At 41.7% G+C, this 27341-nt stretch overlaps 3 protein-coding genes across 3 annotated transcripts; 1 reads left to right on the forward strand and 2 right to left on the reverse strand.

Annotated features, from left to right (window-relative positions):
- Nucleotides 1-2132: 2132 nt before the first annotated feature.
- On the reverse strand, nt 2133-7878 carry LOC136954764 (uncharacterized). Its single transcript, XM_067248415.1, has 6 exons — nt 7708-7878; nt 6801-7139; nt 6456-6713; nt 6192-6332; nt 5602-5706; nt 2133-4353 (listed from the first exon to the last, which is right to left on the reverse strand). Exons 1-6 carry the CDS (start codon nt 7751-7753, stop codon nt 4106-4108), a joined length of 1137 nt encoding a protein of 378 aa, XP_067104516.1. The 5' UTR covers nt 7754-7878; the 3' UTR covers nt 2133-4105.
- A 2872-nt stretch (nt 7879-10750) lies between these two features.
- Nucleotides 10751-13880, reverse strand: LOC136954765 (uncharacterized). Its single transcript, XM_067248416.1, has 5 exons — nt 13721-13880; nt 13376-13633; nt 13112-13252; nt 12426-12530; nt 10751-11153 (listed from the first exon to the last, which is right to left on the reverse strand). The coding sequence occupies exons 1-5, from the start codon at nt 13839-13841 to the stop codon at nt 11056-11058; spliced, it is 723 nt and encodes a 240-aa protein (XP_067104517.1). The 5' UTR covers nt 13842-13880; the 3' UTR covers nt 10751-11055.
- A 1868-nt stretch (nt 13881-15748) lies between these two features.
- Nucleotides 15749-26047, forward strand: pde6a (phosphodiesterase 6A, cGMP-specific, rod, alpha). Its single transcript, XM_067247674.1, has 23 exons — nt 15749-15880; nt 16061-16405; nt 17744-17896; nt 18280-18369; nt 18503-18643; nt 18880-18954; nt 19065-19129; nt 19299-19365; nt 20043-20090; nt 20288-20437; nt 21840-21983; nt 22225-22290; nt 22466-22612; nt 22779-22886; nt 23062-23171; nt 23421-23508; nt 23630-23730; nt 23810-23917; nt 24223-24286; nt 24660-24734; nt 25187-25270; nt 25518-25686; nt 25845-26047. Exons 1-23 carry the CDS (start codon nt 15749-15751, stop codon nt 25892-25894), a joined length of 2580 nt encoding a protein of 859 aa, XP_067103775.1. The 3' UTR covers nt 25895-26047.
- Nucleotides 26048-27341: the final 1294 nt, after the last annotated feature.

The raw sequence follows: 27341 nt of genomic DNA on the forward strand, positions 1-27341 counted from the left end.
GGGAGGGTTAGCGTGTGTTGTCCCACCAATTGCACTACTCAACCATTATTTTCTGCACAGTTTATGACTGACATTGAGATCAGAGAGAGAGAGACTGAGAGAGGGAGAAAGAGGAAATAGAGAGGGAGGGAGGGGGTGAGAAGATAGAAATAAGAGAGAGGAAGAGGTATGTTCATTCCTGTTAAAAGCTGCTTTTTGAAATGCTGGTGCCTACACTGACCAGTGATGATACATGGAGGTCAGATGGCTGAGCGGTTAGGGAGTCGGGCTATTAATCAGAAGGTTGTTGGTTCGATTCCCGGCCGTGCCAAATGATATTGTGTCCTTGGGAAAGGCACTTCACCCTACTTGCCTCTGCTAAATGTATATTTAGTTTCACATGTGATATTGTATAGAGTTCCTAAACAAATGTGTTTTCTATTAGAAGGGCCAATTTCAGTCCTACACTAGACTTAAAACATTGTGGTGAGAAATGAGGATCTGAGAGTGGTTTGGTGGTTTACTGATTAATATGGAACTAAACATCTGTTTGAGTGACTAAATTAAACATTGTTAAAGAGAAGTACTTGCTATACATCCTGGTGCTCTTGAAACATACAAACACACACTCTGAACATCCATCTCAGTTTTGCCTGTTTGATTTCCATGTTCAGTGTCTTTATGATTGCACCAGTGGACTAGTAAAAAGCAACAATATTGCTACCCCTAAATATGCCTACTGAAGCCAGGAAACTATGTCATATTTTCATTAAACCACACAGGATTATGACTTTTTACCTTTCAATGTGAAACAGTAAGAACCAGCTGCAGACCACCACACCGTCGCTATGCCAACCACTGGCCAACATGCATATATATCTACCGTGGCCAGGCTACTGGTGAATGATATGGATCCTGTTGAGAGATATCTGACTTATGATACTTTTCTAAATGTGGTTCTGTTTGTATAAACCATCTGTATATGAATTTGATAGGGAAATATTGGAATTTAGTCAATTTTTTAAGTCCATTTAATAATAATAATAATACATTTTATTTAAAGGCGCCTTTCTCGGGCACTCAAGGACACTGGCGTACAGGGTAAAAAATACATTTAAAAACAGCTAAATAAAGAATAAAACAACATTTATAAAAAACATTTAGTCTGTTTTTTGTTTTTTTTCTGAACCCATGGAGTGTTTGAGAGAAGAGTGTCAACAAGAGTTACTTCTTGTCGATTTCAGAACATGCAGCACATGCAGCACACTGAGTTTGTCCAGTCAGCAAGTGGAATGTTTTTGTGGTTCAGGCAGGAAGACTCAATAGCAACTAATAGTTTACTCATTATTGACAGTAGAGACACTTCTGCTTGGCGTTTTGGTCTCTTTTGCAACTGCTTTTTGCCAAGAAACCTGCTGCTCATTGATATTCCACAAGAGAAATTTGACATAAGAAAAAATTACATGTGAACTTACATGGCAAATAAAGCTAATTCTGATTCTAACGGTATTTGGAGCTGTGTGCTGGCCATGCCCAGTCACTGAATGGTTGTTAACACAAGGATCCGGTTGTATTACAAATGCTAGTGTACATGACATGAGATATTCAAGGCAGTGCACCGAAACCATGTTACTCATTGACCTGTTCAAGTCAAAAGGCTTGATGCAAAAACATGTAAACTATTATTCCAATGACTTCCTCGTTGATTCATATCACAAAAATATATGCTGGCATGACAATTACATCTGAAGCTGTTTATTTTTGCTTAAAGATTTTTTTAATATGTCCTCACTGTGGCTGATAATAAAGTAACAGTACTGGTCATAGAGGTAAGCACCCTTGTGTGGTTACAGGGTTTGGAAAATTGTTGCAACATGAGTGTGTCCACATTTGAGGGTTTCAGATAAGCCGCCACTGGGGGGTTTTAAATAGGAAGTCATGTCACCTGACTGGAAGTGCAGCAACAAATATAGATATTTTACCAGACTTATGATGATAGAGACAAGAAAGCAAGACAGAGAGAGAGGGGGAAAAGAACCATGTGTGATGTGTTACTTGGTGGTAGGCACTGTACCCAGTAAACCACTGAAGCACGCTCTACAACTGCAGTTATTTTACACCCGAAACTGGTAGATAGTTACAGTTGAATTTTCACCACTAGTATTTACTTATTTATTTATTTATTTATTAATTCACAATACCACTTCAAATATTACAATAATACAGTTGGGGTACAAGACCAATTGGGTAGAGTGAAAGGGTCGCCCAAAGAAGCTAGGAAAGCTTATAGGTGGGGGCCGATGATTCATGAAAGGGTAGTGGTACAGACTATAGTATACACAATACCACAGATGACGATAAGTAGATGCACGCAAAAGGCGCACAAGTACATACATAACATTACATACATTCAATCATACACATACATCCCAGTAGTTCATGAAAAAATATTTTTTTATATTAGGGATAGGTTGATAAGAAAATATTTTTAAGTTGTCTTTTGAGGTTGGAGATAGAGGGCAGCACCTTGAGGCCTTCATAAATCCCGTTCCAGATCTGCGGCCCCCTACAGACAACACTCATATTGGCTTGCACATGTCGGCGACATTTTCCTGATATGAGTGGTTTGATTCTCGTTTGGTATGTATGCTGGGGGCTGGAGATGGGAACAAGACTACTCAATCTAAGGTTCAGTCTGTTTACAATTTGGAACATAAGGCAGGCATTATGATATTCATTTAGCTCAGTCAGTCTTAATAACTCAAAACTGTGGATGGGTGGGAGAATTTATCTCTGACCAAGACAGAGCCCGTATGACTTTCTTTTGCAAGGATATACGTTTTTTAAGATGGCTGGTGAAAGTGTTGCACCATATCACATTACAATAGTTAAGGTGTGGTTCAAAGACAGTTTTATACAGCGTGAGAAGGGCAGATAGAGGAAGGAAATGTCTGATCTTATAGAACAAGCCAACATATTTGGACAGTTTGTTTACAAGATAGTCGATATGACATTTAAAGTTGAGCGATTCGTCAATGAGGACCCCGAGGGATTTAATGGAATACACTCTTTGTATCGCCTTAGTATGAAAAGCTTGTGCCATTAAAATGATATACAGCTCTGGAAAAAAATTAAGAGACCACTGCACCTTTTTCTTTCCTTTTGAAATAAGTTGAGAAGGAACATTTTGAGTGAGGAACATCAGGGTAAAATTGGCCGTGGCGGATTACATTTTACCCGTTTGATCCTCACTCATAATTGTCCTTTTCAACACTTTAAGGTGCAGTGGTCTCTTAGTTTCTTCCAGAGCTGTGATTACATAAATATATAATTGTGTAAAGAATTTATAAAATAATGAGATACATCCCGTGAATTTATCTTACTTAACATTAAAAAAATATACAGTTTAAACATATGGAACTATTTACATTTCCTTACAAGTAAGAACCCAAAAAACACAATAAAAAAAAATCGGGGAAAAAAATCTGAGAGATGTGTTGGACAAAAAGAGAAGTCTGTTATGGAAACTTCGTGTTCTTTCAGTGACCACAGATACTTCACCGACACAGACGTTATAACAGAGGAAGTTACAGATGGACAGAGGAAACAGGCCCCTGAGTAAAGGGTCAAATAAAGACGTTTGCAAATTAAAGATAACGTTAACCTTGAATGAACCTTTACTGTCATTGCACATAACAACGAAATTCAAGCTAGATGATAGACAGCTAGATTCTGGAGATCATGACCATGCGAGAATCCATCTTGCCAAGCGTCAGTTTGTCCGAACCAGAGTATCCACGTCATATGAGAAACTAATGGCAGTTACGGGTTCTGTTGTCTTTTTGGTGGCATATTCCGGTGTGTCAACATCTTGATAGATATATACCGTAACGGTCGTTAATGTAAGCAGAGTACACACTTTAAAGTCCTGGTAGGCCTACTGCTATCTCCAAATAATAGCACAAATACCTTTTAACTGTTCATGAGAGTGCATGAGAGCGGAGGGTACCGGGACGCTCAATGTTGCCAAGACTTTTCACCTTCGCTTGCGTTTAAAAAATAAATAACTGTAGGGCCTAATTGTAGGCCATAGCGCATTAATTAGCACATCAGTTAAGGCACGGTGTTAGCGTACGGAGGAATACACACATTCCTCCTGAGGCTTGTCCACCTTCCTTGTCATGATCCGTGTCATGATAATCACCTCACCATACTCCACCTCCCCGCGGGGGCTCTCCTCCTGACGCCCGGCGGCCCCGGACACCTTCACCTCTCCGTACTCCACCTCAACAGGAGCCTGCTTCTTCTTATTCTGTCTCTCCTGGTTCTTCTTCACGAGTCGGACATCGGCGTAGGTCACCTCACCTTCATCTTCTGTGGAGAGACATGAGAGTTAGATCTACATCAATGTGTGAACAAACAATTTCTTTTAGTTGTTTTTTAAATAGATTTTTTTTACAGTTTTTTTCCGTTAGCAGACGATTTTATTAATGTTGTAGCCCAAGAGTGCTTTTGAGTGGAAGTTTCGGATTCTATTTACTTCCAGTAGCCTAAGTGTTCGAAATGTTCACGTCTTAGGTATTAGGATGTAGTCAGTCACTCAACTTAATAAAAAATGCTGATAAGTAGGCCTATGTGTTAAAGTGTGGCTCACTGGTTAATTTTAGCAACAGTTGAGGGTTTCACGTAGCCTGAACTTCTTCTTTTCTTTAGGCGTGTTCACACCAGCCTGGTTTGGTCCAGTTGAACTGAACCCTGGAGCGTTTACACTTAATGAAGCTCTAGTGAAGATCACTCATATATTCATCGCCTGAACTATCAATCATGTCAGCTGTTTGGATGAGTCGGTTTGGAATGAACCTGAACACGATAATACGCTCATTTTCAATAACAGTAGAAACACATGCATGTTAACTTTCGGACTTGATAGCCTGTCTTCATAATTCATTCATGTGCGCAGGATAAGTAAAAAATGTTGTCAGATGAATCCTTTTTTTTTTTACATATTCTGTTAATTAGGCCTATACCAAGTCCAGTTTTGCTTTAGACTAAGTGGCTTAGTTGTGATACATTTACATTTAGCAGACACTCTTATCCAGAGCGACTTACAGTAAGTACAGGGACATTCCCCCGAGGAAAGAAGGGTGAAGTGCCTTGCCCAAGGACACAACGTCATTTGACACGGCCGGGACTCGAACTGGCAACTTTCAGATTACTAGCCAGATTCCCTAACCGCTCAGCCACCTGACTCCCTATCTCACTCACTATCCTTGTGATAGTATATAACACTTACATAACCTGTCCTTATGCATCCTGTGTTTATGCCTATGTCTATATTTTCAAAGGTGCTGTAACACATACAGTGTGGAGATTGAAACAATGCCTCCACAAACTTCTCCACAAACAACAAATATAAATGAATCAACTCCAACCCTGGGAGATAACATGCTGCTTATAACACTGGCTCATATGCTAAGACTCACAGCTGTGCTTGACCAACACTTTAACAATATTTTTCTACTATGTTATGACAGACATAGCATTTACAATTCATCACTGATTAATATGTTCCCCGTATCCCAATATGAAACATGGTACTGGAGACAAAATATGGGTTCTGACCTGCAGAAGCAGCAGTCTTCTTTCTGCACAGCACAAAGTAAATGCCCAGAAGGACAGCTAGGAGCAGGAGTCCAGCCACTGACCCTGCTACGATCACTATCATATCTGGGGAGAGGAGACATAGACAGAGAGACAGACATTAGTATTGCTGTCAAATGAATCAAGATAGGTATAGGATTAGCTAAACTTAGTAAGAATGATTTCAAATATGATTTCATTAAATGTAAAAAAAAAGAAATTCTATAGTTATTTTAGTGCCACCTGAAGACTTAACATTATAATATGGAAATATCCTAAATCACTTTGTTGTCCATGCTATATGGGAAATACTTATTTAAAAATAATTTTCAATAATACTCATAATAATAATCATCATCACATGACCATCGCTGTGTCTAGTGCCATCTCCAATATGAATGATGTCACTAATTATAAAAATGACATATTGATATCAGTCATCACATCTAGATAATGTCATCACTTACTAAAGTGGGTCATAATGTCCCCAGTGCCATTACTAGTGGCCGTGACCAGGCCCTGGGTGGTGTGATTGGAGGGTCTGGAGGTGGCTACGTTGGTAGTCCCCTTACCAGAGGTTGTCAGAGTGGTGCTCTCTGTCTGGGTGGTGGGGTTTGTGGTGGTAGTTCTGGTACACAGGTTAGGACCAGTGGGACTGACCCAGTCTGATACCTCTGTCCCATTGGATGATGTGCAGTTTACGTATATTGTACCTAAACCCAGTCAGAGGATAATGGTAAAGTGGGGCAGAGAAGAGGAGTTTTTACTATGGTCCAATCATGGTGCATCATATTCATGATCATAGATCATTATCTCACAGTACAACCAAAGCTTACCATTGCATGTTGAGACATCCAGGTCCACAGTGGCCTGACTGATGTGGTTGTTGATGGTACAGGTGAGCTTTCCTACTGTGCCTCTCTCCAGAGTCACACTGCTTCTCTCTTCATCATGGACCACCCTGGAGTCATTCAGCGCTTGTCCATCCAGAGTCCAGCTGTACCGGGGACTGTCCCCCTCACAGGAGCAGGACATCCTCATCCCTCCCTGGGGGAGACACTCTGAGATGACCAGCCTGGGGGAGGACACAGGGGCTGGGGGGGGGGACAGACAGACTGTAGTCAGGGTTAGATTAATTGGTTTTCAGATGGTTGATGGTTGTGATCCTTTCAGTTATTTACCTTCAATAAACAGTTGTAATGTATGTTTTGAAGATGCTCCATTAGATTCTTGAGTTGTTTCCATGGTGTATTTGTCAGAATATTCTTTCCCTATTTTATTGATCCTCAGTGTTCCATTCATTTGCTCAAAGTAAATATGGCCATCAGTTGTGTTTTTTTCGCCTTTATCTAAGTAAACAACACTCTGTTTTTTCATTATGAAGCCATGATTTCTATGATCTCCAGTTAATTTAAAGCCATATCCACTGAGTTTGTCCGTCAGATGCAGATACACAGTTCCATTCAGAGCTCCGTAACACTGAGATCCATTCTGTCTGGCATCACAGGATGTCTCAATACCTGGAGAGACAATGAGGGGAACATTAGACTGGCAGTTATCACCTATGTGTCAGAAACAGCCCAAAGGTAACATTGTATTATGTATTATTATTAATTGTAATAATTGTATTATTATTGTATTATGTTATATTGTTATTACATTATGTTGTATTACAAATTATTACAAATATTACTTTACAGATGTCACATGAAAAATGTCTACCACACAATAATATTCCTAATGTACATTGTTTTAATTGTCATATTCATCTGGTCATGATTACCCTGCGTTAGGGATAGATATATCAAAAGATGACATTTGCGTTAGTCAATGGGTAATAAGGCCCTTATTAGATGCTTATTGACATTAATATGTGTTTATAAGACTTACAAACTTACTAAGGATGTATTACACATTAACTAACACATGACCGGCCCCTAGTTCTAAAGTGTTTCCACTATTGTCTCAACAGATTCTCCGCTGCTTTCTTCTCTGCTTCAGTTAAGATGTATTGTTACATACTGAAGCATGATACTGTTCATCTTCTGACAACAAATGGTTCAAACTGTAAAGCTGTAAGCATCTTACCATGAGACGCTCCCGCCAGCAGAAACAGCAGAAGCACCACTTCCATGTCTCTCTACAAACAGCCTCACTTTGACCTGATGGACATCATAGCTGACTGACACGCTTCATCCACAAAATGAGTCAAAGGGACTGTTAAAAGACGAACATATTGATCCTCTGCGAGTCGTTGTAGCCCAGCAAAAGCCCTAACCCTGATATCAATCTGGCTTATTTATTTATTATTCATGCAGAGAAGAGGAAGTGTTTTACAGGGTTCCGCTTCATGTTTGTGTCAAGAGACAGCCATTACAAAAGAGTGCAATATGCATCTGTACCGGTCACCCATCTGTTTAGCATGTTAGCTGTAGCTGGTGAGCTTCTTGGGACAAGTAGGGTCTGTGTACCTCTGCATGGCTTGCTTGGGACAAGTAGGGTCTGTGTACCTCTGCATGGCTTGCTTGGGACAGATAGGGTCTGTGTACCTCTGCATGGCTTGCTTGGGACAGGTAGGGTCTGTGTACCTCTGCATGGCTTGCTTGGGACAGGTAGGGTCTGTGTACCTCTGCATGGCTTGCTTGGGACAGATAGGGTCTGTGTACCTCTGCATGGCTTGCTTGGGACAGGTAGGGTCTGTGTACCTCTGCATGGCTTGCTTGGGACTGACCCCTGCAGCTGCTGTACTTATGCCTACATTTGAACTAACATTTTAACCTGTTTGATTGAATTCCGGATAATAACAGAAAACATGATGATTGTAATTTAAAAGAAAGGAGTAAAAGAGAAGAGAATCTACTTTTGTCTTTCCTCCTTTGTCACTTTTTCATTTCCCAGAGATAGAAATGTGGTAAAGGATGACTGTAAGAGAGAGAGAGAGAAACGAGAAGTGACACATCCAAGACAGGTACATTTTTTTGATAACACTCCAGGTGTAATCATGTGGGAATATCATAATCCCAATGTGTAATACGAGATTAGCAACCCGCATGTCCATTTAAGGATGTGTGGTAGAGGGGCAGTATGTTTCTCTCTGTGAGTGGCTACCATGCCACAAGATGGCTGATGGGAGAACTACGCCTCCCAGAATGCAATATTTGGATCAAAGTGGAGAAACGTAATAACAAGATGTTATTTAATCACACTTTATCTGGGTATATGATCCATGCATTATGTTGATATGAGCTGTTTCCATGAGCTGAGTTTCCATGAGCTGAGTAGAGGAGAGTGACATCATGTTTGACCTGATGAGGTACATTCAGGACAACGTGTAGATGGAGAGGGCTATCTTCAACCTGATGAAGCACCTCTCCTTCACAGTAAGAATACAAGCATTTACAGTAATAATGCAAGTATCAACAGTAATTTAAACAGTATTGTAAACAGAACAAGTAGGTAGAGCCTACACAGCCATAACATATTCTGAAAAAATGATGATACAAGTATACACAGTATTGCTGTTTGTAGTTAAAGTTGTGACATTGTTGTTTATGGAATCCCAGTACTGTAATAGTGTTTCTTAGTGGTCTGAGAGGCAGTTGAATTTTAGACCCATTGTCTTACCGTATTGTAGTTCTGAGATAGATTGTTTTGAGTAAGAGCTAAAACAACACAACAATCTTTTTCTAATTTGTTGGTGCCGGACAATAATATGCCTTGCTATCTCCCTAGCTTGGTACACATAGCAAATCACCTTGTGAAGGCGGAATAACGGTGATGATACTGGAAAACACATGCATGTATGTAGTAAACTTTAATGCTGAATACTTGTGCTTTTTAAACAGTCAAGCAGGTTTATCTGTGTGATTTGTGAAACACTTTTTTTTCTTATCTAATTTACACACATCTGCAATATTAATCTCCAATTTTATGTGACATTTTACAACTGATAGCACATGGTCAGTAGACTGTTCAAGTAGTACAAACGTTAACCAATGGAGGGAAGCAGAGTTCCATTCTGTGTCTGTCATTGGCCAAAATACAATTTTTTTGAATATTTAGAAATGATTAGTTTTAGCAGAAGGAAGGAACATTTTGAGTGAGGAACATCAGGGTAAAATTGGCCGTGGCCTCTTAAATTTTACCTGTCTGATCCTCACTCATAATTGTCCTTTTCAACACTTTAAGGTGCAGTGGTCTCTTAATTTTTCCAGAGCTGTGATTACATAAATATATAATTGTCTAAAGAATTTATTAAATAATGAGATACATCCCATGAATTTATCTTATACTTTACTTAACATAACAAATACATACATATGGAACTATTTACATTTCCTTACAGGTAAGAACCCAAAAACCACAATGAAAATAAATCTGAAAAATAATTCTGTGAGATGTGTTGGACAAAAAGAGAAGTCTCTGTTATGGAAAAACTATTTGTGTTCTTTCAGTGACCACAGGTACTTCACTGACACAGCCGTTATAAGGCATCGTGAGTTAGGGGAAGTGATGAGAAGTACCGAGGACGTTACAGATAGACAGAGGAAACAGGCCCCTGAGTAAAGGGTCAAATAAAGACGTTTACAAATTTAACATAATGTTAACCTTGCCAGACAGCTAGATTCTGGAGATCATGACCATGCGAATAGCCGGTGTGTATCGGTTAAAACTCACTCCTCAAGTATGTAAACAGGCCACCCGCGTCAACGAAGAGCTAGCTTTTCGTTGGCGTAGCTGGTAGTGCTTGGGAAGTCAGAGGTGGTTCAATCCCAGTAAGGGGCAAACATCGGCCCATGTACCTCTGATGGAGCAAGACCACGTCTGTTAGACGAGAATCCATCTTGCCAAGCTCCAGTTTGTCCTCGAGCCTGAGTGGTTGGGACCACATCATATAAGGAACTAATGGCAGTTACGGCCGTGGTTGAAGTTAGCCCGTGAACAAACATTGAAATTAGATTCTGTTGTCTTTTTGGTGGCATATTCCGATGTGTCAACATCTTGATAGATAGATACAGTAATGGTCGTTAATGTAAGCAGTGATGTACACATTTTAAAGTGCTGGTAGGCCTTCTGCTATCTCCAAATAATAGCACAAATACCTTTTGTCCAATCAAATTACTTGATCGGAACTAACTGTTGTATAATAGATGTTATCAGTTTTAATTTGGAAATCAGAAGGTGCCGGAACCCGAAGTGCATGAGAGCGGAGGTTACCGGGACGCTCAATAGAAACATAACTGTAGGGCCTAGCGCATGAATTAGCACATCAGTTAGGACAGGGTGTTAGCGTACGGAGGAATACACACATTCCTCCTGAGGCTTGTCCACCTTCCTTGTCATGATCCGTGTCATGATAATCACCTCACCATACTCCACCTCCCCGCGGGGGCTCTCCTCCTGACGCCCGGCGGCCCCGGACACCTTCACCTCGCCCTACTCCACCTCAACAGGAGCCTGCTTCTTCTTATTCTGTCTCTCCTGGTTCTTCTTCACGAATCGGACATCGGCGTAGGTCACCTCACCTTCATCTTCTGTGGAGAAACAAGAGTTAGATCTACATCAATGTGTGAACAAACATTTTCTTTTAGTTGTTTTTTAAATAGATTTTTTTATAGTTTTTTCCGTTAGAAGACGATTTTATTAATGTTGTAGCCCTAGAGTGCTTTTGAGTGGAAGTTTCAGATGCTATTTACTTGCAGTAAGTGTTCGAAATTTTCACATCTTGGGTATAGCCACTTAATCAAAGAATGCTGATAAGTAGGCCTATGTGTTTAAGTGTGGCTCACTGGTTAATTCTAGCAACAGTTGAGGGTTTCACGTAGCCTAAACGTCTTATTTTTTTAGGGCGTGTTCCAGGGGCGAGTCTAGGTTCCCATTTTTGGGGGGGCTAAGCCCCTAGATAAAACCTATTATTTTTCCTGTGACCCAGCAAAACTAGGGGCGTCTGGGGACATGTTCCCCCAGAAGAAAGTTTTGAAAATATTCTTTTAAATCGTGTCCTCTAGTGGGTTTTAGGAAGAGAAATTAACAAATTTAGATTTAAAATATAAAATATTTTAAATCATTATTTTTTTATTTTTTTCGCAAAATAGGGCTAGATACGCCCATGGCGTGTTCACACCAGCCTGGTTTGGTCCAGTTGAACTGAACCCTGGAGCGTTTACACCTAATGAAGCTCTAGCGAAGACCATACTTCTTGTATGCTCATTCATATATGCATCGCCTGGACTACAATCATGATGTCAGCTGTTTGTATGAATCGGTTTGGAATGAACCTAAACACGATAATACGCTCATTTTCAATAACAGTAGAAATTCATGCATGTTAATTTTCTGACTTGATATCTTCAGACCTTCATTCATGTGCGCAGGATAAGAATATATATTTTTTTTTTTACATATTCTGTGAATTAGGCCTATACCAAGTCCAGTTTAACTTTGCTTCAGACTAAGTGGCTTGTGATAGTATTAAAAAACACATAACCTGTCCTTAAGCATCCTGTGTTTATGCCTATGTCTATTTTTTCAAAGGTGCTTTAACACATACAGTGTGGAGATTGAAACAATGCCTCCACAAACTTCTCCACACACAAAAAAAAGAATCAACTCCAACCCTGGGAGATAACATGCTGCTTATAACACTGGCTCATATGCTAAGACTCACAGCTGTGCTTGACCAACACTTTAACAATATGCTTCTACTATGTCATGACAGACACAGCATTTACAATTCATCACTGATTAATATGTTCCCCGTATCCCAATATGATACATGGTACTGGAGACAAAATATGTGTTCTGACCTGCAGAAGCAGCAGTCTTCTTTCTGCACAGCACAAAGTAAATGCCCAGAAGGACAGCTAGGAGCAGGACTCCAGCCACTGACCCTGCTACGATCACTATCATATCTGGGGAGAGGAGACACAAACAGAGAGACAGACGTTAGTATTGCTGTCAAATGAATCAAGATAGGTTTAGGATTAGCTAAACCTAGTAAGAAGGATTTCACAAATGTATAATTATTTACTTTTCTAACAATAAATTATTTTAGTGGCACCTGAAGGCAAACAATAACATGATAATATTTTAAGTCACTTTGTTGTCCATGCTATATGGGAAATACTTATTTTAAAATAATCGTAATTTTCAGTTAAATTTGGTGTTAGTTATAACAAACATAGTAAGAAGGATTAAATATATGTATCCTTCTCTGACTCCAATGTATCCATTAAATAATGGATCAATTAAATTCCTGTACGAACAATGAAGTTGAAATATTCAAAATCACTTTGTTTTCCATGCTAAATGGAAAATACCAGACAATGCCATGCATTACCATCACTTAAATTGTGTCTTTTATTATCTTTGTTTATGAAGAGACGGACAAAACACTTTCTTCATCAGTCCCCAGTGCCATTACTAGTGGCCGTGACCCCCTGGGTGGTGTGATTGGAGGGTCTGGAGGTGGCTACGTTGGTAGTCCCCTTACCAGAGGTTGTCTGAGTGGTGCTCTCTGTCTGGGTGGTGGGGTTTGTGGTGGTAGTTCTGGTACACAGGTTAGGACCAGTGGGACTGACCCAGTCTGATACCTCTGTCCCATTGGATGATGTGCAGTTTACGTATATTGTACCTAAACCCAGTCAGAGAATAATGGTAAAGTGGGGCAGAGAAGAGGAGTTTTTACTATGGTCCAATCATGGTGCATCATATTCATGATCATAGATCATTATCTCACAGTACAACCAAAGCTTACCATTGCATGTTGAGACATCCAGGTCCACAGTGGCCTGACTGATGTGGTTGTTGATGGTACAGGTGAGCTTTCCTACTGTGCCTCTCTCCAGAGTCACACTGCTTCTCTCTTCATCATGGACCACCCTGGAGTCATTCAGCGCTTGTCCATCCAGAGTCCAGCTGTACCGGGGACTGTCCCCCTCACAGGAGCAGGACATCCTCATCCCTCCCTGGGGGAGACACTCTGAGATGACCAGCCTGGGGGAGGACACAGGGGCTGGGGGGGGGGACAGACAGACTGTAGTCAGGGTTAGATTAATTGGTTTTCAGATGGTTGATGGTTGTGATCCTTTCAGTTATTTACCTTCAATAAACAGTTGTAATGTATGTTCTGAAAATGCTCCAGTAGATTCTTGAGTTGTATCCATGGTGTATTTGTCAGAATATTCTTTCCCTATTTTATTGATCCTCAGTGTTCCATTCATTTGCTCAAAGTAAATATGGCCATCAGTTGTGTTTTTTTCGCCTTTATCTAAGTAAACAACACTCTGTTCTCTCATTATGAAGACATGATTTCTATGACCTCCAGTTAATTTAAAGCCATATCCACTGAGTTTGTCCGTCAGATGCAGATACACAGTTCCATTCAGAGCTCCGTAACACTGAGATCCATTCTGTCTGGCATCACAGGATGTCTCAATACCTGGAGAGACAATGAGGGGAACATTAGACTGGCAGTTATCACCTATGTGTCAGAAACAGCCCAAAGGTAACATTGTATTATGTATTATTATTAATTGTAATAATTGTATTATTATTGTATTATGTTATATTGTTATTACATTATGTTGTATTACAAATTATTACAAATATTACTTTACAGATGTCACATGAAAAATGTCTACCACACAATAATATTCCTAATGTACATTGTTTTAATTGTCATATTCATCTGGTCATGATTACCCTGCGTTAGGGATAGATATATCAAAAGATGACATTTGCGTTAGTCAATGGGTAATAAGGCCCTTATTAGATGCTTATTGACATTAATATGTGTTTATAAGACTTACAAACTTACTAAGGATGTATTACACATTAACTAACACATGACCGGCCCCTAGTTCTAAAGTGTTTCCACTATTGTCTCAACAGATTCTCCGCAGCTTTCTTCTCTGCTCTAGTTAAGATGTATTGTTACATACTGAAGCATGATACTGTTCATCTTCTGACAACAAATGGTTCAAACTGTAAAGCTGTAAGCATCTTACCATGAGACGCTCCCGCCAGCAGAAACAGCAGAAGCACCACTTCCATGTCTCTCTACAAACAGCCTCACTTTGACCTGATGGACATCATAGCTGACTGACACGCTTCATCCACAAAATGAGTCAAAGGGACTGTTAAAAGACGAACATATTGATCCTCTGCGAGTCTTTGTAGCCCAGCAAAAGCCCTAACCCTGATATCAATCTGGCTTATTTATAGTGTCATGCAGAGAAGAGGAAGTGTTTTACAGGGTTCAGCTTCATGTTTGTGTCAAGAGGCAGCCAGGCCCACCATCCAGATTGCTAGTGTGAAACCTTGTATGATTACAAAAGAGTGCAATATGCATCTGTAATGGTCATGTTAGCTGTAGCTCCGGATAATTTACAACATAAGAAAACATGATGATTGTAATTTCTAAGAAAGGAGTGAAAGAGAAGGGAATCTACTTTTGTCTTTGTCACTTCTTCATTCCTCAGAGAGATGTGGTAAAGGATAACTGTAAGAGAGAGAGAGAAACGGGAAGTGACACATCCAAACACAAAGCTACAGTTCTACAATGGTTTTACTGATCTGGGTAACCAGAACTGATCACTGATGGACTAGTGTCTGGGTCCAACTTCTTTACTTCAGAAATGCAAATAAATGCAAATATCTAACAGTAATAGTGTTCAGTTTTTGCAATCTGCTTCAAGCTTGCTGCAAAGTTCAGAAATCAAATATATCAAAACATTTGATATACTCTGGATAATTAGCGAGCTAGGGACAGATATACGGTCATGATCACATAGTACAATAATTTTACATTTAATATTTCAGACTTTAAAATAGTAGGCAAAGTCTTATATCTACATTTATATGCTAGCCCACTACCAACAACTACTTTTTTTTATAACACTCCAGGGGTAATCATGTGGGAATATCATAATCCCAATGTGTAATACGAGATTAGCAACACGCATGTCCATTTAAAACAATCCTGATAATCCCTGTTGTCTCTTAGCCTCCTCCAGGATGTGGAGACCGATAGGTCTGAACGGACAATAAACTGAAGACAGCACCAGCGCTGAGGCTTTAGACCAAGAGACACACAGTAAAACACCGTTGGTCTGTTCTGCCTGTAACCATGGCAGCTGTGGACAAAGATGTGGCTCAGAAGTTTCTGGATAGCAACCCAGCTTTTGCCAAGCAGTACTACGACAAGACATTCCGACCCAAGGTCATCTCGGACTTGTTGTCAAACGATAAGAAGCTGGAGGTAGGTATTATGAATGAATCATACATCATGTAGGATGTATCTGAAGACCTGTGTGAGTATCTTTGGTGCATCTACAATGCAATGTTTGGATCAAAGTGGAGAAACGTAAGTATGATTTATTTTCACGTAACAAGTTGTTATTTAATCACACTTTATCTCGGTATATGATCCATGCATTAGGTTGATATGAGTCGTTTCCATGAGCTGAGTGCTGTGGAGGAGAGTGACATCATGTTTGACCTGATGAGGGACATTCAGGACAACGTGCAGATGGAGAGGGCTATCTTCAACCTGATGAAGCACCTCTCCTTCATGTTGCGGTCGGACAAGATGAGCCTCTTCATGTACCGGCAACGCAACGGCACGGCCGAACTGGCGACCAGGCTCTTCAACGTGGACAAGAGCTCCTCCTTCGACGACTGTTTGGTGCAGCCTGACAGCGAGATCGTCTACCCCCTGGACACGGGCATCTTGGGTCATGTGGCCACAACCAAAAAGATGCTCAATGTACCTGATGTCTCTCAGGTAGAAGATGGGGGGTCATCTCAAGGGGTCACTTTTGGGAGCGAGAGTTAGGTAGCACCGCGGGCATCATGTGTGAGTTTAAATCTGTGTGTAAGTGTCTCAGTCAAGCAGGGGTATCGGCGTGATTTGTGAAACAGACTTTTTAACTGATATTATATGGTCAGCAAAATGTTCAAGTAGTACAAACGTTAACCAATGGAGGGCAGCATAGTACCATTCTGTGTCTGTGATTCCCCAAAAGTGTATCTGACATTATTTCTTTCTCTTATTTAGAATTATTTAGAAAAATTGTCACTTATGTGAGCATTTTTATTATGAAATTCCTCATTCTCCACAAATGGTCATCACTGTTCATTGTAGCATCAAAGTTTACAGTGAATGACATTTCCTCTTGTAAAGTTTTAAGGTATTCAAACAGGCTGAATTCATCCATCTGCAATTACACTCTTTAAACATCACATCATATTTACAGCCAGGCAAAATCATGAAACTCATTCAAATGCTATTTTGGTATGAAAATGGTCAGACACATACTATAGAGTGATAGAGATGTGGTAGCCAGCATTCCAGTGGACGTGTATGTGGGGTAGGAACAGTCTACTGTACAATTTACCAGTGGGTAGTTCCCCTCCCCCCGAGCCCTATATGGATTGCTACAGTAGGTGTTACTTCACTGGCTGGGTGTAAAGCCTGATAATCTGATTCGAATTAGAGCGATCCAGGATTATTTTTTAAAGGTCATGGCTGTAAAGCCATTTTCACTACCTCAGCTCAACACATTTTGTTTGTTCTATAGTTGAGTAGTTTACTTACAGTGTTCTCTGTTTTATCTTGAAACCAATTAACGGTTAATCCTAGAATTGCATATCGGACATAAATCTAGAATATAACAATTCCCAGCCCACATTCAGGCCCACACATCAGGTTCTGTGACTGGTTCATTCACCATGGTGCAGAAAGGTTTTGGGCAATCATCCTCCTTTTGCTCATGAAAATAATGTCGTAGTGTCTAGTGTCAGAAGGCAGGAGAAACTTTTGGCAGTTGCTTTTCTGACAGATGTTGGAAGCCATTAAACCTGTTTTGAAGTAACATTTTCGATTGCAATGTTCCAAAAATAAGGATGGCTTGTACTTCTGGTTTGCCTTTACTTACCAAGGACTATGCTCTCGTTATAGATTTGATAGACCATCAGTACAGAGAATAATTATTTCCCTTTGAGAGGATCATTTGAGTGTTGTCCGATAATAGAGAAAATAAGTAATGAGCAACCAAATGCGTAAGTCCTTCTAAATTCATTTTGAAGATATGTAATATCCGCCTCTATCATTTTCCATCAGAGCCCCCACTACAGTGACTTTGTGGACACCTTGACAGAGTACAGCACCAAGAACGTTTTGGCTGCTCCCATTATGAATGGCAAAGACATGGTGGCGGTGATGATGGCCGTAAACAAACTAGATGGACCCCACTTCACGGCAAAGGACGAGGAGGTAACCATCCCAACCAGCTTCCCACTGCCTGCCACTCCCACATACCCCAACTGTCATTATTTATAAGACTCAAATGTTAAGCGCTACATGAGGTACATACCACATACCACAGTGGTTTGAGTTTTAGTCACTCATTGCAAATACCATGAAAGACAGTAAGCTGATACATCTGGTACCTGAACAGGTGTTCATTACTGTACTGTTTTCAGTACATACTATGTAGTGTTTGTGTGTTTTCTTACCATGGCATCATCTCAGCAGTTAGTTTTTTCACTGATGTCAAAGCTGAAATCTTCATTCAAGTGCAAAATCTATTTTTGGAACGACTGAAGTAAAGCGATGGTGCCGTGTGACAATCTTTGGAAATCTCTTCTTTTTTTCAGACTTTAAAAAAGTACTTGAACTTTGCCAACCTGGTACTGAGAGTGTTTCATTTGAGCTACCTGCACAACTGTGAGACTAGAAGGGGACAGGTGAGATCAGTGCTTTTTACAGACACCTTCCACTGTAGCTGAGAAGCTAAATTCTGAGCAGTTTTAACCTTAACAATTCACTTGTGCTTTAATGGCTTGCGCTACCTCAAGCCTGTGAACTTCTGCGCTGCAGGTTTTGCTGTGGTCGGCCAGCAAGGTGTTTGAGGAGCTGACAGACATTGAGAGGCAGTTTCACAAAGCTCTCTACACAGTCAGAGCTTTTCTCAACTGCGATCGCTACTCCGTGGGGTTACTTGATATGACCAAGACCAAGGTATGTGCAACCTCTAACAGAGCTCCTGTTAGGCATGTTTATATGGGCTGAAACAACCTAATACTAAAACACTTTCTGTTTTAAGCAGATGTATAATTGTTTGCACCTTTAAATCCTCATCAAAACACCATAGCAAGTCAAATGGCTCAAAGAGCAAACTAATCATGACATTTTAACAACTGAAAAACCAGTTGAAACTTGGTTTGGTTCATATTTCAAGTGTCTGTGCATTTCAGGAATTCTTTGACCTCTGGCCTGTACTGATGGGAGAGGTCCCCCCTTACGATGGGCCCAAGACTCCTGATGGCAGAGTGAGTTCCCTTTTATTTAACAATAAAAGACCTGTACAGATCAGTTGATACGTTTCACAATATTAGCTTGTGCACAGACTAACTCTGACACCTAACCCATGTCATTCCAGGAAGTGATCTTCTACAAAGTGATTGACTACATTCTGCATGGCAAGGAGGACATCAAAGTCATACCGTGAGTTCCAACCTACCTCCATGCTTGTAGTCCACAGTGTCACCGAGGACTACAAAACAGAAACAGAGTGAAAGGGGTGATACCTCTGCGAGGTCCTGTATATAGATGTATACTATAGTATGCATGGTGATGTATTAATCATTGTGGCTCTCTCTGGGGCTCCTCTCAGGGGCCCCACACCAGACCACTGGGCCCTGGCCAGCGGACTGCCCACGTACGTGGCCGAGAACGGGCTGGTGAGCATCTACATGCACACGTATGAGCGAGCATCTACATGCACACGTATGAGCGGGCATCTACATGCACACGTATGAGCGGGCATCTACATGCACACGTATGAGCGAGCGTCTACATGCACACGTATGCGCGGGCGTCTACATGCACACGTATGAGCGAGCGTCTACATGCACACGCATGAGCGAGCGTCTACATGCACACGTATGCGCGGGCGTCTACATGCACACGTATGAGCGAGCGTCTACATGCACACGTATGAGCGAGCGTCTACATGCACACGTATGAGCGGGCATCTACATGCACACGTATGAGCGGGCATCTACATGCACACGTATGAGCGAGCATCTACATGCACACGTATGAGCGGGCATCTACATGCACACGTATGAGCGGGCATCTACATGCACACGTATGAGCGAGCATCTACATGCACACGTATGAGCGGGCGTCTACATGCACACGTTTGAGCGAGCGTCTACATGCACACGTATGAGCGAGGTCGGAGTAGAGATCCACCACTAGCCAACTTGACAACTGGGTAAAGCTTGGAGAATGTTCTGAGGGCAAAAGGGGATGAAAAAAAATGTGGCCTCTTTGTGTCTCAGACTGTTGTAAATGTGATCATCCACACTGTATTTATCTGCTCTTTTCCTCTCCTGTCCTTCTTCTCTTCTAGATCTGTAACATTATGAACGCAGGCCAAGATGATTTCTTCAGCTTCCAAGTAAGATCATCAACCATGACTTTCTCAATGTTTGAACTCATTTGAATTACAGTCAACCATCCAATGGCAGCGATTTAACAATACTGTTGTCAGCCAACATTTTAAAATGTTAACACTAATGATAGGTTGAAAAGAATAAAAGGCAAGCTTTGTTCTATTCTGTTGTTGATTTGTATTCTATTCTATTCTTCCTCCAGAAAGAACCTCTAGACAGCAGTGGCTGGACCATCAAGAACGTCCTTTCACTTCCTATTGTCAACAAGAAAGAAGAGATTGTGGGCGTGGCCACCTTCTATAACAGGAAAGATGGGAAGCCCTTCGATGAAATGGATGAAACATTGATGGAGGTACTTTGAAGGACGGTGTGTGTATAAGAGAGAGAAAGAAAGAAAGAAAGAAAGAAAGAAAGAGAGAGAGAGAGAGAGAGAGAGCACTGTTTCAAATGTAGATTTCTTTTTTGGAGGCACCTTGAGGGCTCTGTTGCTGGGAGAACCCTTTTGGTGTAAGGTCTTAACATTAGCCTAAATCAGCAAAGTTAGCTAAAAGGGAAACTAGGTTGACAAGGAACAAAGACTGATATCTTTTTCACAATGAATTACCATTGATTAGCCACTAGTTATCTTGACTCTTTTTCTACTTTTTCTAACTGCAGAATGCTCAAGATATCTCCAAAAGTGTGTTTTAAACATTTACACCTTTGGTTGCACACTGCCTTTCCATTCAGTGTTAGACTATATTGCATGCTCTTTATATGCAGTTCACTCATAACTGATCAAATATTCACCTTGTCTCTCTGTGTTCTTGTCTCCGTCTGGCCCTCTCCCCTCCCACACACACACACCTTCACCTCCCACACACACACACACCTTCACCTGCCACACACACCTTCACCTCCCACACACACACACACCTTCACCTCCCACACACACACCTTCACCTCCCACACACACACCTTCACCTCCCACACACACCTTCACCTCCCACACACACACCTTCACCTCCCACACACACACCTTCACCTCCCACACACACACACACCTTCACCTCCCACACACACACCTTCACCTCCCACACACACACACACCTTCACCTCCCACACACACACCTTCACCTCCCACACACACACACACCTTCACCTCCCACACACACACACACCTTCATCTCCAACACACACACCTTCACCTCCCACACACACCTTCATCTCCCACACACACACCTTCACCTCCCACACACACCTTCACCTCCCACACACACACACACCTTCATCTCCAACACACACACCTTCACCTCCCACACACACCTTCATCTCCCACACACACACCTTCACCTCCCACACACACACACACCTTCACCTCCCACACACACACCTTCACCTCCCACACACACACCATCTCCCACACACACACCTTCACCTCCCACACACACACACCATCTCCCACACACACACCTTCACCTCCCACACACACACACCATCTCCCACACACACACCTTCACCTCCCACACACACACACACCTTCACCTCCCACACACACACCTTCACCTCCCACACACACACACCATCTCCCACACACACACCTTCACCTCCCACACACACACCTTCATCTCCCCCACACACACCATCTCCCACACACACACCATCTCCCACACACACACACCTTCACCTCCCACACACACACCTTCACCTCCCACACACACACACACCTTCATCTCCCACACACACCTTCATCTCTTAATGTCTGTGGATGCTAGTCTCTCACCCAGTTTCTGGGATGGTCGGTCCTGAATACAGACACCTATGATAAGATGAACAAGCTGGAAAACAGGAAAGACATCTTCCAGGACATGGTCCTCTACCATGTCAAGTGCAGAAAGGACGAGATACAGAATGTCTTGGTGAGTAAAGTAGATATCCTGTACTGTGCAAAGATGGTTTATTAAAATCACGACAGATCTAACTTCTTGCATGCTATGAAATGTCAGCATGTGTTGGCATGATAATTGATGTGTATACAGCCTGTGTAAAATAGTTACATTAAATACAATTTGTTGGTGATGCATGACATAACTATTTCTTTGCCAGCATTTACATTTCTCACCTCAAAGTTTACGCGCGATAATGTGTTTTATTTCACAGAATACTCGGGAGAGATGGGGAAAGGAGCCAAATGAGTGTGAAGAGGAAGAACTTGAAGAAATCCTGGTAAACAACTGCCATGTTATGATATTTCCTGAACAATCATAACAAGTAAAAAAAACGATCATCCATATCCTGCTTCATTCCCAGTCGCTCTTAACGTTAGGGTCTTACTACGAAACATTCATAGTCTTATTTCTCTTAAACTTACTAAACATGTGACCTGTCTCTCCTCCTTCAGTCTGAGGTGCTCCCCAACTCCAAGAAATCAGAGATCTTCGAGTTTCACTTCTGTGACTTTAACCATACTGAGCTGGATCTGGTCAAGTGCGGCATTAAAATGTATTATGAGTTGGGAGTGGTGGATAAGTTTCACATCCCTCGAGAGGTAAGATGATCCCCTGCTCGGCAAACACTGACACACACAGACTTGTCTTACCTTTATATAACCAGCATTAATGAACAAGTAATCATTTTAAGACACTGCAGCAACATGAACCATATCCATTTTCGGAATCGGCATTATCACAATGTATTTTCCCTGTTTCTATCAGACTCTGGTGAGATTTATGTACTCCCTCAGCAAGGGCTACAGGAAGATCACCTACCACAACTGGAGACACGGTTTCAACGTGGGGCAGACCATGTTCACCTTACTTATGGTTGGTAGTTTGCCACCCATAGTCTACAATAGTAGATGGCACATACACAATAGTTTCCTCTGAGTTAATTAATAGTTCCTTTAATATTTTATAGAACTCACATTTTATAAATCTCATTAGAATTGTTCAGACTGGTAGCATTTCTCGAACCAACATTATCTCTGAACTTCCTTAGACAGGTGACCTGAAGCGTTACTACACTGACCTGGAGACCATGGCCATGGTGACTGCAGGCTTCTGCCATGATATTGACCACAGAGGCACCAACAACCTCTACCAGATGAAGTAAGGCTAGAGACCACGATCCGGTCAATTTGAAGATATCTAGGTTAGAGGTGAAGAGAACAATAATCTCTTGAATGAGGCGTTGATGTTTGCTGGGTTGCACGAAGACATTTTGCATTTGTGAGGCTTAAATAGAATGCTACCGTTGTAAACAGATATAGTATAGAATTTTAAATGACTATGTAAAAAAAGAAAATCCAGTTATATGGTAATCTATCAGTCTCACATTCCCTTGGCTGTGTGTCTCAGGTCTGGCAACCCTCTGGCTAAGCTGCACGGCTCCTCCATCCTAGAGAGACACCATCTGGAGTTTGGGAAGACCCTGCTGAGAGATGAGGTTTACAGACAGATCTATTTTCAATACGTTATTTTTTTTTGGTTACCGCTGCTAAACTTAAATCAAGCGGATTCAACAATCATTTAGATAATATAATATTAACACTTTTAATTTCTTCCAGGCCTTGAATATTTACCAGAATCTGAGTCGTCGTCAACACGACCTGGTAATCCACTTGATGGACATAGCTATCATTGCTACTGACCTGGCTCTCTACTTCAAGTTAGTACCTATACATGGATCTTAATTCATAAGGTAGACTGGCAGGAGATTAAAATTCCTTGATCTTTCTCAATTGTAGAAAGAGAACGATGTTCCAGAAGATTGTGGACCAATCCAAAACATATGAGAACTGGAACGACTGGACTAAATACATGATGCTGGAGACGACTCGCAAGGAGATTGTGATGTAGGTCCTGACACACAAGATTAGCTAAAACACTGATTGTAATGTACAGAAGTTTCTCACTTAGTTTGACCACAGTCACAGTGGATGCTCTATGGACTCAAAAGGCAAGTTTGAGTTAGTTTTACAGATGGAACAAACAACCACTGCCAAGGACTCAAACTGACTTACACGTAGGAATTTGTTAGTATCTTACCATGTACCCAAGAGCAGTCTTTCAATTCTGCAGTCGTAACAAGAAGTACAAACAGCATGGCGAAGGTCTGTACGGGCCTTGACTTTCAGTCCGTTTTCTACATGTTTTTCAGGGCAATGATGATGACGGCTTGTGATCTCTCAGCTATCGCCAAGCCTTGGGAGATCCAGAGCAAGGTACTGTATAAGAAATAGCAGCCGCTGCAAGTACATCCCCACTGTCAAGAATGTAGTCTGTAAAGCATCTTTCCTCTACTACGTAAATTAATGGTCTCTCCCTTGATTCTGAGTGTTTCGAAATATCTAAATGAGATGATTACCATGTGATGTGTCAGCCGTATCACTGTGAGGTTGTTCGTGGTCGCAGACATATTTAAATGCTAGGCTGCATGCGAAAAGGGCTTTGGGAACATAAATGAGCAAGTATTTCAGTTTTGTCTAAACTTCGTCAGTTTGTACGTAATCAGGTGAGGTAGGTCAGTGCTCATTACTGACAATAACCAAGGAACTGCATTTCGCGTCTTGTGACTATTCCTCTGTCGTCCTGCAGGTGGCGCTGTCGGTGGCAGCAGAGTTCTGGGAGCAGGGTGACTTGGAGAGAACAGTGCTGGAGCAGCAACCCATTGTGAGAGGGGAGAGATGGGATGAGATAGAGAGGGGGAGGAGAGGTCTTTGTGAGGGGGTCATGTACACCTGGTGCTGTGAGACTGAATGGATGGCGATGGTGGTCTTCTTTAGCCTACATCTGGACTGAACTTTCTAGACTCACATGTCTCAGAATGCGTAGCTCTATCTGATTGAGTAGGAGTGTAGTGAGGATTTTTAATATGTAATATTACTGGACTCTTGACTCATGGTGAACTGCTTAAGTTTGAGTCCAAGTCTAAATCCAGGTCAATCTACTTGTCCTTGGATCGGTGACACAGATGTATAACTTTACACCAGAAATACTGGATTTTATAACCCTGAGATATAGCCTGCTTGCCACATTTGATGAAAGAATCAAACAATAGCTAGCCGTGAGGGGGACAGAGAGCGTGTTTTGAACATGCGATTGTGTTTCCTGTTCTCCCCTAGCCCATGATGGACAGGAACAAATCAGCTGACCTTCCCAAGCTGCAATGTGGTTTCATTGACTTTGTGTGCGCTTTTGTCTACAAGGTGAGTCAAAGACAGCACACTCAAGCATTCTTCGCTGACCATTCACTGCATTGACTGTCAACGGTAACTTAATCATGGCAGACCGTGGTAGTGAATTAAGTCAGTCCACCCTTCCTTCATCTCCCTCCAATTTAACTTGCTTCCCTTTCATCAAAATTGCTTTGATTTGCACATTGTATCAAACTAACTGATCTGAGTCATTAATCCCTTCATCCCTGCACCCCTTCTCTCCCGTTCATCCTTCAAGGAGTTCTCTCGTTTCCACGAGCAAATCACGCCCATGCTGGACCGCCTGCTGAACAACAGGAAGGAGTGGAACGCCCTGAAGGAGGAACACGAGGCCAAGCTGGCCGTCCTGGAAGAGGCCAAGAAGGCCAAGGAGGAGGCCGCCACTGCTGCCATGGCAGCCAGACAAGGTATGGCAGCCCTCGCGCAGGCATGCACACTCCCCTTCCTGACCACAGAGGGCGCTATTGTTGTTCATTTAGCTGAAAAGGATGCTACGCATATACAACCAAAGATACACAGACTGTCACATATTAACTCTGCAGTCTTTTCTCCCTCTTATCTACAGCGAGTGCAGCCCAGGCTTCTTCCCAGTCCAAGACCTGCGTCATAAACTAGAGAAACAGCCTGCTAGTTGGTAGACACTGCTGGATTGATGAGGTTGTGTCAGAATGGGTACATGAGGTGCACTAGTTGCCTGATGTCAAGCAAAGCCTAGTCAGTGTGGTAGGAAAGATGAAATTCTGTCAAATCTTTCAAATCTCTATATTGCGTTAATCTTGTCTTGAGTACATTGCAGTACAATATAACTGCTTGTAAATGATGTAAAGAATATTAAATGGTATTTACCAACCCCTCCTGTAAGAAAATGTATTGGCTGAAGTGTATCCCTGAACATCATTAGTAAATGTGTTTTAGACTGTAAAAAAGGACAGACAAATTAGAAAGACGACTGTACAACCCTATCTTATAAGGATACGACCAACCTGAACAAGGAATTACAACCACAATACTTGCAACATCTGCCCTTCGGATGGTGTGTAAGCGAGGTAAAAAGAGCTCACGTTATGTGTTTGTGTCTCTGAGCCAGAATGTGTGCTCGGCATCCCAGAGGGCCCATACATGACGTTACACAACACAGAGCGCCGCTACGGGGGAGGAGTGACCTATTTGAGCGGGGAGAATGAAAGGTGATTGGCAGTGGAGGATTGGATTGGTGGAAGAGCCTTAGTGGAGCGCGTCACACATACCCTACATCCTTTACAGTCACACGCGCGCACTGTACACGTCAACAGCTCGTGGTGGCTTGTGATGCTGCCCGGGTCCTCTGTGACGTCACACTCCTGTCAGGATTGCCATATATGGGTATGGTGCTCTGCCATGCTTGTTCAGCTCTGACGAAGCTAGGGCCTGGGATGCAGTGAGGAGAGGCTGCGGTAAGGAGAATCTGCAGTAAAGAGAGGCTGCAGTAAAGATTGGCTGCAGCAAGAGAAGGCTGCAGCGAGAAGAGGCTGCAGTAAAGAGAGGCTGGAGTCAAAAACGGCTGCAATGATGAGAGGATGCAGAAGGCAAAGGCTAATGTATGGAGAGACACTGAAAACTGTAGTAGATAATGCCCTGTTAGTATAGTTGTGCAATGAGACATTAACCAAGGCTGCAGATGCTGCAGTACGCACTGTCCTGTAAATCCCTTTACTCACAGGAACTACAGTACAGCTGCAATACACGGTTAGGGATTATCATCCAATCACAGACGAGTGGAAATAAATTATATTAATGAAATGGTGTCATGAAAATCCATGAATCTACATACAATACACACTGTAAAGATGAATTGAAACTTTGTTACTGTATGAAACTCCAAATATAGCTTGGCATCCTGTTTACTTTCACTTAACCTTCACTTCCTTGAGCTGGCCGTGTGGCCAAAATCACTGAATAAGTAGCGTGGTTTTTTTTATCTAGCTTTTAAAAAAATAGATTTAACAATATGGAAGCATAAACATTATTCCTCTTTTCAATCACTGACACATCAATCAAACTAGCTGTGAACATGATTCACTAG

Source organism: Osmerus mordax, chromosome 12, assembly GCF_038355195.1.
Source record: "Osmerus mordax isolate fOsmMor3 chromosome 12, fOsmMor3.pri, whole genome shotgun sequence".
NCBI lineage: Eukaryota > Metazoa > Chordata > Actinopteri > Osmeriformes > Osmeridae > Osmerus > Osmerus mordax.